This window comes from Trichosurus vulpecula, chromosome 3, assembly GCF_011100635.1.
Source record: "Trichosurus vulpecula isolate mTriVul1 chromosome 3, mTriVul1.pri, whole genome shotgun sequence".
Lineage (NCBI taxonomy): Eukaryota > Metazoa > Chordata > Mammalia > Diprotodontia > Phalangeridae > Trichosurus > Trichosurus vulpecula.
The window spans coordinates 59,595,778-59,607,423 of record NC_050575.1 but is presented as its reverse complement, the minus strand read 5'-3'; the positions used below and the strand labels follow the sequence as shown (position 1 = coordinate 59,607,423).

The 11,646-nt window shown below is 46.0% G+C and overlaps 1 protein-coding gene across 2 annotated transcripts in view; it reads right to left on the bottom strand.

The window, feature by feature from the left end:
* Positions 1-206: 206 nt before the first annotated feature.
* NDST1 (N-deacetylase and N-sulfotransferase 1) overlaps positions 207-11,646 on the bottom strand; it is a 35,097-nt gene continuing 23,657 nt past the window's right edge. For both annotated transcript variants that reach the window (XM_036750971.1, XM_036750972.1), the window contains 3 exons: positions 11,476-11,585; positions 9,877-9,979; positions 207-7,780 (listed from right to left, as the gene is read on the bottom strand). In XM_036750971.1, the coding sequence (XP_036606866.1) occupies positions 7,661-7,780; positions 9,877-9,979; positions 11,476-11,585 (333 nt within the window). In that variant the 3' untranslated portion in view covers positions 207-7,660. The remainder of the gene's footprint in view (positions 7,781-9,876; positions 9,980-11,475; positions 11,586-11,646) is intronic.

Sequence of the window (11,646 nt, the reverse complement as noted above, 5' to 3'; positions counted from 1 at the left end):
ATTAATTACATAGAAAAAAAATTAAAGTACTACAAAAACCATTTTCCAAAACTCCAAAGTTTTTTGAGTGTCCAAATGACTACTCCCCTCTATGTAGTACATATACTTAAAGTTATCCCACTAACAATGGGAAATCCCTAACAATGAATGGAACCTCTATTCTCAAACATCACTTAGCAAAAAGAAAAACAAACAGTGCAGAGAAATGAATACAAACAATCCCGTTTTATTAGCAGTTAGTTCAAGATTGTACATTAGTGATGAAGGTTCTCTTTTCCAATGAAACCAAAAGGCTGGTATAAGAGCACTAGGAAACAGGAGGGATGGGTTGAGCTTTATCTCACCCCCCACCCCCCACCCCTCCCAACACGGGAAGAGATCCTTCCCTCTCTTTCCCTTAACACTGCTCCTCCCTCCCCCCCCACATCCCAACTATGGGCTTCCTCTCCCTAGGAAGAGACATGGATTCTATTCAAAAATTGGCAAAAGGGGAGAAGGGAGAGGTAACAAAAACAAAGAGTTGTAAAAACCTTTGTCTTTTTTGCACTTTCCGTATAATCTTTTTTGTGTCCCCCCCCCCGCAACCGCCCTGCCCCAGATTCTTCTTGGATATATGTAGGGGTCATTGAACCAGAGCCAGAGAAAGAGGAGAGGTAGGGTACGGGAAGCTTTCTAGTGCGAAAATGCAGCTCATTTCACCCAGGCTATTAAGAGTCAATTGCCTGTGTTCCCACTCTATTTTTCCTGCCCAAGGCCCAGAGGAGCAAGATAGAAATCATGGACCAGACTCCTCATTTCTCACGCATGTGAGCAGACCAGGCCTTGTTCCAGCCAGTATGAACCCAAAGGTGAAAGGACAAAGCAAATGTTTCCCAGGCTCTCCCTGAGTTCAAACAACACAAGTGGGTAGAATTCAAGCTCAGTAGGAAATCCCCTCTTCTGAAAACTCTGGCTAGTTCTCTGGACCAAAGGCAGAAAGATGCAGTGAGGATTGATTTTCTTTCCCCTCTCTTTCCTAAGCACATTTACACTGTCCCATCTCTATGCCTTCCCTTTCATCTCCACCTGAACTTCCATTGTGAAGAGCTCAAATTCCACCTCTGTGGAGTCTTTCTAAACTGCCTCTGCCCTGGATCACTCCCCCCTCCTCCGTTTAGATTTTACTATGTGGATCATTCATATGACACTTTAAGCAGATACTGTCATTTTGTAAGTGGTTGTTTTGGTTTCTTAAATGTATTTCCTCTATTAAACTATGACTGTCATGGGCAGGATGAGGTTTTATGCCTTTCTCCCAAGCTGCACCAAGAGTAGGTGCTTCATAAATGCTTACTTAAAAGGACTAGTACCAGCAGTGGCCCAGATAGATAATATTGGTTAACCCATGTGGTAGCAACAAGACCCTCAGTCTTAGAAGCAGCCAGAGCTTGAAGTTCAGATTTCTAGTAGGAGTTGGGAAAAGAGCTGATAACATCACCTCTTGATTCTGCCAACCTAACTTCTAATGCAGGAAGGCGGCCTACTGATAGACAGTGCCTCCTTCCAAGACACCAGCTTCCACCTGCACAAAGGCAGAGGGAGGCAAAGAGAAGCATGACAGATAGGAGCTGCGCTCCCTCTGATGTGGTCTGAGGCCTCTTCATGATGATTTCATGGTGGGGATGGGCCTCACCTCTGCATCACTATTTTCCCCACATCAATCAATATATCTTTCTGCCCGCCCCCCACTCCAATCCTCTAACTGTGAAGTTGACTTTTTTGATCGAGGCTTTACATTAAATTCTAATATAATTCCTCATTGCTCTAGCCTATTGAGATCTCTTTGGATCACTCTTTTCCATGTGGCTTTGTTGGTCTTCTGCGATGAACAGGATCTCAATCATGGTCAGGGAAGCTTTGATCATTGGCTACCACAGAGTCATACTCTTCTCAAGTCCAGTTGATGGTACCAGTCACTAAAATTTGATATCTCTTTGTCAGGTTGAGTCCTTTCTTAGGGATGCCTTATTTGGGGGAGGGCTTTGGGGAAGGGAAAAAGTATCGGGAAACCTATGAAGGGGTCACTGGAAATGCAAATCGCGCAAAATCTGAATGGTGCCGACGATAGCCACCCAACTAAGCCGTAACTTCCTGAGTCTCTATCCTTGGCTCCTCCAACCCTGCTCCTTATTTGGGGGAGAGGTGCTTACAGTAAGGAGATTTGGAAGAACAGAATTTAAGGAGGCCATTTATGTCAAAGGCAATATGAATTGCACCTACTGCCCTGACCTCCAAGTTTCCAGCCAAAACGAGAGGGGCCTAAGCTTAACGGGAAGGCAGAAGGACATCTCATGCTCAAGGATTTCAGTGCGCATGCTGCTTTATCCCTCCAGCCTTCCTCCACCAGCAGAGTAACTGTAACGGATCTAATCGCAATGACATCACTTGATCAGGTTCAGGCTTCTAGGCCTAACAGGGAAGCCCCTACAGGGTGGAAGCCTCCAGCTCTATCAAAAGGCAGCAGCAGCAGACAGGATCCTTATCAACTTGTCTTCCTTAGGACAGCCCACATTTTTTAAGCTCATGTCTCCCTATCCCATCACAGATCTTAGTCTGCAGCACAGTTTGACCCGGCTCATATCTCAAATTTTCATTCTTCGCTTTGATGGCCCTGCTCCTCTGTCTCCAGTATGTCCCAGCAAAGCCACAGCCAACAGGCCCTCTATCATTTAGCTTCCCACCCCAATGTGCTGGGACTGCCTTCAAATTCAAGAGCTACATCAGCCACTACAATAAATTCTCCTCCCCTCCCAGGTCTACACTGACTACTGCATTTAGACTCAAATGGAAATTAAAACTGTGGGGACCCTGCTGCCACTTCAACTCCCAAGCAGCTGGGGTTACATATTAGTTATAGTTCTACACTAGCAGCTCCAACTATTCACATCCAGATCGATTTCTGGGTACTTTCTGCCTCTGCTTTTGCCCAAGCACTTGTGCTTTCCCTCCTTCAGGTAGCTCTCTACAATTAAAGAATATCTTCCTGGATAGCCAGGCCTAACTGTACTCTCTCTGCCTCATCTCCATTACAACATCACTAGGACTTTAACAATACAAGAATATACTAGAACTGTGGCAGGAGGCACAGAAACCTGAGGCTGGGAAGCCCTTCAGAGGACAGAGGTCCAAGACAAAAGCCAAAGTCTGGGGTAGCAAAAGCTGATATATAGAAATCCTGGCCTGGAAGGAGTGACTTCTCTCCATCTGGCTTTGTAAATAAGAAGTAGGGAGTGGGGGAACCTGAAAAGTAACAGCAGGGTCCAGGTGATGATGCAAGACGACCCAGACAGAATGCCAGAATGGTCTCCCTGGGACTTTCGTGAAGGAATGAACCTAGCAGTGGTGGATGTTAGGTGGGGGTAACGAGAACACTAAATTTGAGTCACTTCAAAGTTTTACAAGTGGGTTAGAATTGGTAGGGAGATACCTGACTCCTGTATCAGTAAATAGCTTAGAGATGCTGCTAAGAAACCACCACATGGGCTTGCTTCCTGACTCAGAGCAACATAGAGCATCTGGATGGGCCAATCAGCTGTGCCCATAAACTCACCCCTGAAACTCAGGGCAACCAGACCAGAGGAAGGCAGTCAGTTCCCTTCCTTTGGCCTACTGCCCCAGGCAAGTCTGCCAGCTGGAAAAGATACCAATATGCCTGTTGTTGGCAAGACAGGCAATAACAAGCATCTCTGCCCATTAAGACAGCAATTGTGGATCTTAGGTAAATCCCACTCTAGCACCAAGTTAAGGAAGAGATGGGGTGAATAGGGCTTTTTTTAGAGGATCCCATCATAAAAAAGGTCAAGAATATCAAGGGAATCAATCAAAAAAATATCAAAATATCCCCCAAACTGGGAAAGAAGGGGGCCTAGTAATAGCAGATCTTCAACTACGCTACAAAGCTGTAATCATCCAAACAGTTTGTTATGGGTGAGAATCCCGTTCTATCTTGGGCTTTCCAATGGGGCTGGTTCAGCTCTGGCTCCATAGATCTCTAAGCCAGGATCAGTCTTTGCAACCCTATTCCATCTTACCCATATCACCATGTCCCCTTTTCTTTGGCCAGCATTTGAGCTGCACGGACCTGTCCCATGGTCAGGTTTCCAGGGAGGAGAAACTTCACTCTGCAGATGATCCACCATCTTTGGCCACCCTCCCCTTCCTCCAGACTGACTTGGGGGCTTCTGTTTCCTGGCACCTGACATTGTACCTTGAGGAGAAGGGGAGGGCTCACCAGGAGCCCTTTGTTAGTGTTTCCCCAAACATTCAATATATTCCCCCTACTCCATCAAGTCTCCTCCATTCATCAGAAAGATTTGGATCCAGGCCTAAAAGCTATTCTGTGTCAGGGTCTGAGGGTCTGTCACAGCTGCAGCTGCCTTGTCACACCCACAGAAAGGGTCTTACATGGCTCCCAACACCACACACGGGGCCACTAGGGAAAACCACTAAGTAAACACCTGGCTCCCCAGAAGCTGCATTGCTTTTTGATGAAGAATTCTCATCTGGTCTCATCTCTCCCATTCCTTCCCAGTCAGCACAGAGCCAGATTATAATACACACCAGGTCTGACTCTCCTTACTTATAGGAACTGTATATGGGCAGGTTCAAAATGAGAGCATAATGACCTCATTAGACAGCAAGTGTGGTCTTCCAGTCTTTACAGCTTAACTGGACAAGATACCTGGCTGAGGCAATTCTGCCCCTCCTTTGCCCAGTCCTATCACTCCCACTCCATCATGGCCCTACTTCTCCTTTGGGCAGAAGGCAACATGCCCTCTGCCTAGAACACAGAACTAAACAGCACATTGACCACTCACACTAATCCTGCCTTACCTTGGCCTTCTGACACTGCATACGTAAATGCCTCCTTTACAGTGCGCTTGATCTAGTACTCTGCCATTTTTCCTTTTGTGATGTTATCTTTTTTTGGTCACTTATCCATTTAGATCTTATTGTGGAATATGGTGTTGGTCACCAGTCTCTATTTTTGCCAAACTTTTCCAGCTTTCCCAGCAGTTTTGATAAAAAGAATTTTGCCCCAAGTAGTTCATGTTTTTAAGTTTCCTTTTCCTTCAACTCCTCTTTGTTCCTGGCCTTCTGAAGAACCAGACAGTACTAAGGACCACTCTAATCATTCCCTCTGCCCACTGTGTATGCTCAAAGTTCTCCCAGAGGAAGTGTACTTGCATTGTCTTTTGCTTCCTGGCTTCTCTTTGTCCAGGATAGAGGCCTGGATTTAAGTTACTATTCGTTGGTTTTCTTTCATCTCCCACCACATGTCCCCAGACCTAAGACTTCTCAGGCTACCTTTTTCAGAGCAGACGCTGCTGTTGAGTTCTATCCTACTCTCAGGCTTCGTACTGCCATTTGCAGGCCCTCCCTCCCCGGTGACTCAGGAATTTGACCTACTGCTGCTACGGAGGGCTCTCAGTCTCATCCAGGAGTTCGATCTAGGGGAGGGACATTGACCTGATCTCCCACAGAGGCAGGGATAGTGCCAACTATGCCAACAGGCCAAGTGACTAGGGCCCCCACACCAAAACCGTGGGCTCTGGTGGGCCCTAGAAGTAACTCTAGGCCCAGAGTGGGAACCTAAGGTGTCTGGCTTGCCTTGATCTGCTTAAGCTTACAACACTCTCCCTGTTTCTATGCAGGCTCCATTTCTCCACAGCTGGGCCAGATGACTAGGGATGCAGAACTAGAAACAAGCCACGATGAATCTAGTATCACCAATGATGAGAATCCTGTTTCTGCCAGCAGATGCCCAGTTACAGGGGCTTGGGCTCTCTTGTATATCCAGCGGCACTTTCCCCTTCCCCACCCCCCAATTCATATTGGTCCCACTCATGTCTCCTCTTCCAATTTTCTAGATGATCAATAAATTGGTGTTACTGCCAGGGCCTCATGACCTCTAACACAGGTGTACCCGAAAGAATAGGGAAGAATGAAGGGGTTGTCAAGAACACAGGGGTTCCAGACCTTGTGACAGTCATCCTTACTAAAACCCTTCTATATTCTCTCTGTGGCCAAGACCTCAGGCAACTTACCCAGCACACAAGACCTCCCTAAGTGCAAAAGGAAACCTGGGGTAACAAAGACATACAAATCAGGAAAACCAGATCCCTGAAAACACATAGCCCTGGTGTAGATGTCTGGCCTGCTTCTTCCTCTTTTTCTTTCATATATATATATATATATATATATGTAGCTGTGCAACTGCAGGATAATAGCCAGTGTGATAAACACCAGCCTAGAGCGTCTGTTCCTCCCTGATTTTATCTGCTGCCTGCAGGAGATAAGAATCAGGCAGCCTCAGGGTGAGACAGAGATAACGGTCACCCTCCTTTAGAACTACTGGTAGCAAATGCTGCCTTTCGGACCCCACCGATTAGATGCCCTGTCACCCCGATTGTGGTAGCAGGCTGGATTAAAACAAACCCAACAAAAGAAAGGGGGAAGAGAAAGAGAGAAAAAGAGGGAGGGAAGGAAACAAGAGACAAATGGGGGAAGGAGGATGAGAGACAGATACAGACAGAGAGAGTTTATATAAAATAACACAGTGTAGCCCCAGTAATCAGGGTACAAACTCTGGCACCAAGAAACAAAAACCAAAATATTAAAATACTTCAGCTTTTAGTATTTGAGAGGTTTTAGAAGGTTCTCCGGGAAGCCTCAGCCTGCTCAAAGCAGGAATAGAGGCAGAGGTACCTGGCTGTAGGCACCGTCTTCACTGCCCATAGCCTTTGCTCGGGGCTGGAGGGAACATTTTATGTACACTGGAATGGGTTCTGGTAGCTGGACCCTGGGGTCACCTCAGTCTTTTACCACAGAAAACACCACGTAAGTCATATCTGATGATATGGAAAGGAAATGGGGTGAGAGGTTAGGGTGAGTATTCTGGGACAACTCTAGGACTTGGTCCTAGGAGTCAGAATGTTAGGATGGAGGGGTTAAAAACATCCCCTGGAAAGATCCCTTGGGGACTGAGTAGATACTGTAGGTACCGAAGACATTTTAATGACAGAGAGAGGAAGGTATTGATCAGATGGGCTCCAGAATTCTCTGGAGGCCATCAGACTTAAGTCCAGCCTGGTAACCAGCTCTGGGTACCAGACCTATCTCTCTGAAGGGCCTTTTTTAAAATGGACAGGGGTGTGTCCCAGTCCCCCATCCTGTCTAGCAAAAGGTCCTTCCTACCCCACCCTACCCCCTCACTGTCCGGCTGGTGGGAAACACAGGGATTAATACTGAGGGAGTGCCCTGCCTGGGGGAAGGGTATGGTGCCTAGGGGCACAGTGAGGAGTAGTATAGAATCCCTCTCACAAGGCAGTGGCATCACACAAACTGGAAGCAACCTTAATACCCAGGGAAGCTTCGAGCAGGTCTCAGGAAGTGCTTGGGGCCACGTGCCTGGCTGTAGGCCTTGGCTGAGGAGGCTCTGGAGCTCTCTTCGGCTGCTCTGGGTTCTTCTTCCTGTTCCCAGGTCAGGTTTTGGGGGGGTATTGCTCAGAAATGCTTGGCAGTTCTGGGCTATGTTCCACACCCCCGGGGTGGCTCAGTGTGAGGCTGGGGGCTCCCTGGCCATCATGAATGCTCACTCTGGTCATGGTGGCGGCAGCAGCTACCTAGTATTCTGGAGGTCCTCCCGCAGCCAGGTGGGCAACGTCTGGCCCATCTTATACAGCAGCTTAGAAAGTTCGATGTTATGGTCCCGGTAATAGTCTCTTAGGAAGGCTCGTGACTATAACAGGAAAGGGAAACCAAAATGTCAGTGGTCTACTCAGAACTCACCTTTTCCTCCCATTATTCATCCCATTATAGATCATTCTATCATAATCTATTAACAATCTTAGTAATACATTATTTCTTTCAAAGGGTTACTATGCTTTTTTTGGGGGGAGGAGGGGCAGGGACAGCTAGGTAGCATGGTGGTTAGAGCACCAAGCCTGGAGTCGGAAAGATCTGAAGATCTCCGACATGGACTAGTTCGGTGACCCTGGCCATGTTACTTAACCCCTATTTGCCTCAGTTCTCATCTGTAAAGCGGTGACACAAAGGAGAAGGAAACAGCAAACCGCCACAATATCTTTGCCAAGAAAACCCCATGAAGGGGTCACGGAGAGTCAGACACAACTCATCAACAACAAATCCTTTTTTTGCCTCGCTCCCTAACTGAATTCTTTTGGACCACTGGGTCTGTGACTTCACTGGTATACTATGAAACTCCTAATAAGGAAACTCCCTCCGCAAAGCTGATCTTATCTGTTCTACAATTTACAGGCTCAGAACACAGTCTGAGGCAAAGAGAGCCTTAAGCGATTTGCCCAGGATCACAAAGCCGACCTGCAGAAGAGGTAGAACTTGAACTCAGTAAAGACTCAGTAAAGGCTCTTTACAGACCATGGCCTGTCTATCCCAAATGGATTTGAAAGTTAACTAGGGGTAGAGACTGTCTGGCATTTCTTTTGCTATCTGACCACAGAAACTGGGGAATCAAAATTAATAGGGCAGCTAGGTGGAGCAGTGGATAGAACACGGGGCTTAGAATCAGGAAGACTCATCACCCTGAGTTCAAATTCGGCTTCAGACACTTACTATCTGTGTGACTGTGGTCAAGTCACTTAACCCTGTTTGCCTCAGTTCCTTATCTGTAAAATGAGAAGGAAAAGGCAAAGCACTCGAGTATATCTGCCAAGAAGACTCCAAATGGGGTCACGAAGAGTCGTGAGAGTCACACATAACTGAAAGGACTCGACAACAACCAAAAAATACGCACAGAACTACTGCTATAGTCACTGGGTAAGGTACAAAATTTTTCAAAGAAATGGTCCCTGCCCTCAAGAACTTATAGTCTAGTAGGATGACAATAATAATAATATTATGATGATGACGATGATGATAGCTAACATCTATATGGTACTTCAGGGTCTACAAAATACTTCACATACGTTCTAAACCAAGCCACCTGAACTCTGGCCCTACTGCTCCCCTCCCTCTTCTCACAAGAAATTAGGCTCTGCCCCTGAAATCCATGCTAGACACATGAGCTTTTACTTTATCTCATCCTAGACCAGACCACCCTATTGCCAAGCAGTTCCGGAAACCATGCCTAGCTTCATGCCCTCACCTTTTTACCTCTGGCCCCTCTTTATGCATTTTCTTCCCCATTAGAATGAAAGCTCTTGCTTGTTTTCATTTGTATTCCCCCAAAGTTTAGTGCAGTGGATGGCACATAGTAAGCACTTAATAAGTGTTTATTATGTGATAAGTTTGTTAGAGGGGTGCAGAATAAAGTGCTTTTATGTGAAATCCAAGCAGAAGACCATCATTACTCATGGTGGGGAGATGAAGTAGGACACAATTGAACTGGGCTTCAGCAGATGAGTAGGAATACTAAAGGCAAAGGGAGGGCATTCAAGGCATAAAGATTAGCATGACAAAAAGCCCAGGGGCAAGAGAGCATAGGGCATATCTGGGGGCATAAACTAGTATAGTCTTTCTTCCTGTACTAGTATTTCTGAATAAATACAACCTCCAAGGAATTCAAATAAGATTCAAGAAACAGGGGCAGCTAAGTGGTGCAGTGAGTAGAGCACTGGCCCTGGAGTCAGGAGGACCTGAGTTCAAATCCAGCCTCAGACGCTTGACACGTGTACTAGCTGTGTGACCTTGGGCAAGTCACTTAACCCCAATTGCCCTGCCAAAAACCAAAAGCCAAAACTAAAACAAAACGTTTTTCTTTCAGAAGGCCTGATGCACCTTCCTAAAAATCCCCATGATCTGAATTAACCTTGCTGCAGCATCACATCAGCCAATGAAGCAGCTCCAGCTACTTACATCCAAATCCATTTCTGGGTATTTCCTGCCTTTGCTTTTGCCCAAGCACTTGGTCTTCCCTCCTTCAAGCAGCTGGCACCAGAATCCTTTCTTTGCATCATACCTGCCGGGACAGAGAATACATTATCTCTATCCAACCTATCTCCCCCACAAGACGGACATTTTCTTATAGAGTACAATTCAAACCTAGGGCCCTAGAGATAGACTGAGCACTTCAGCATGACAGAGACAAACGAGGAGCAGTCTTCGTGATGTTATGGGACACTGGACTTGGAAGTAAAAAGGTCAGGGTTCAAGTTCTGGATCTGTCACTTGGATCTATGGATCTTGGACAAGGGATATCATTTCTCTGGGCTTCGGTTTCCACATCTGTAAAAAGGGACCAAATGTACTACTGACCTCACAAGGCTGTGAAGAAGTCCTCCGTTAACCTTGAAATGCTACAGAAAAGTAAACAGCTATCATCATCATCATCTTAGGAGACAAGATAGGAGTACGCCTAGAAGGCTTATGAATTATAGCATCTTTAGGAACAGATCAAAGCTATAGAGAAAGAATGGGCACCAAATGTCCCCCAAAATAAGGATTATTAATAGGGGAGGACAGAAACATTTAAACCAAAAATGGAAGAAAAACTGACAAGTGTAGAAGAGATCTAGGCTGACAACATCTCAGCTACAAAGGTGAGCTTTTCTTTTTTAAAAACTGATGGGATCTTTGGAGAGATGGGGCAAGTACGGATGTGGAACCCTGCATGTACTATGGACTTCATCAATGTCCGGTTACTTTTGCTAAACTGTTTTTTTGTGGGGGGTTTTCCCCCACCTCTTTTTTACTCTTTGTTTAAAAAGATGGCACTCTAAGTTGGGTAAAAGGAAGGAAGGAAGGGATAAATTGAGAAATAAAGTGATATAAAAACAAATGGTACATTTTCTCAAAATAAGCTGAAGAGACCTTGGATCAAAGAATATCAAAGCGGGAAGAGCCTTAAGAATCATACCACCATGCCTCTCATTTTACAGGGGCAGAATCTGAGGCCCAGAAAGAAGCAACTGACCAAAGGTCCCAAAGTGAGTCAGTGGTACAACTAAAATCCAGATTTCCTGACTCCAACTTCTGGGATTTCTCCCAAGTTGCTTTACTATATTCAATGACATACACATATAAGAGAGAAGACTCCTAGTAAATGAGAAGCCAGATGTGATGGGAGTCTTTCTTCTATCCATAGGCTCCTGCAAAGGAGCTTACCTTGGTGTATGGTATGAGATGTTGGTTTACGCCTACTTTCTGCCAGACTGATTTCAATTTTTCCCAGCAGTCTTTGCAAAGCAGTGAGTTTGTACTCTGGTAGCTAGGATCTTTGGGTTTACCAAACACTAGGCTACTGTATTTATTTACTTATGAATGTTGATGCTCCTGCCAAGGAAACAGCTATACATCTTGGCACACAAGGGACACTCTGCCTATCCTAAAGAGGCCAGTGGGATCCAGCTACTCTGGCTCCAGAGCTTGGGGATGTGCTTCTGACACCAAAGCACAGAAGATAAGGGAGGGCAGATCAGAAGGATCCTTGGGCTTTGTGGTTAGGACAACACTCACACCAGAGTTCTATGGTAATCAATAATGTTGGTCACCCCGAGGAACTTCTGCACAGTATCCATCACTTTGGCGGGTTCAGTTCGGAGCAGTTTGCCATCCAACACCAGGATCTGAAAGAGTAGTAAAGAGAATCTTGTATGGTCCAATCCCATCTCCACCCCCTCCCTACCC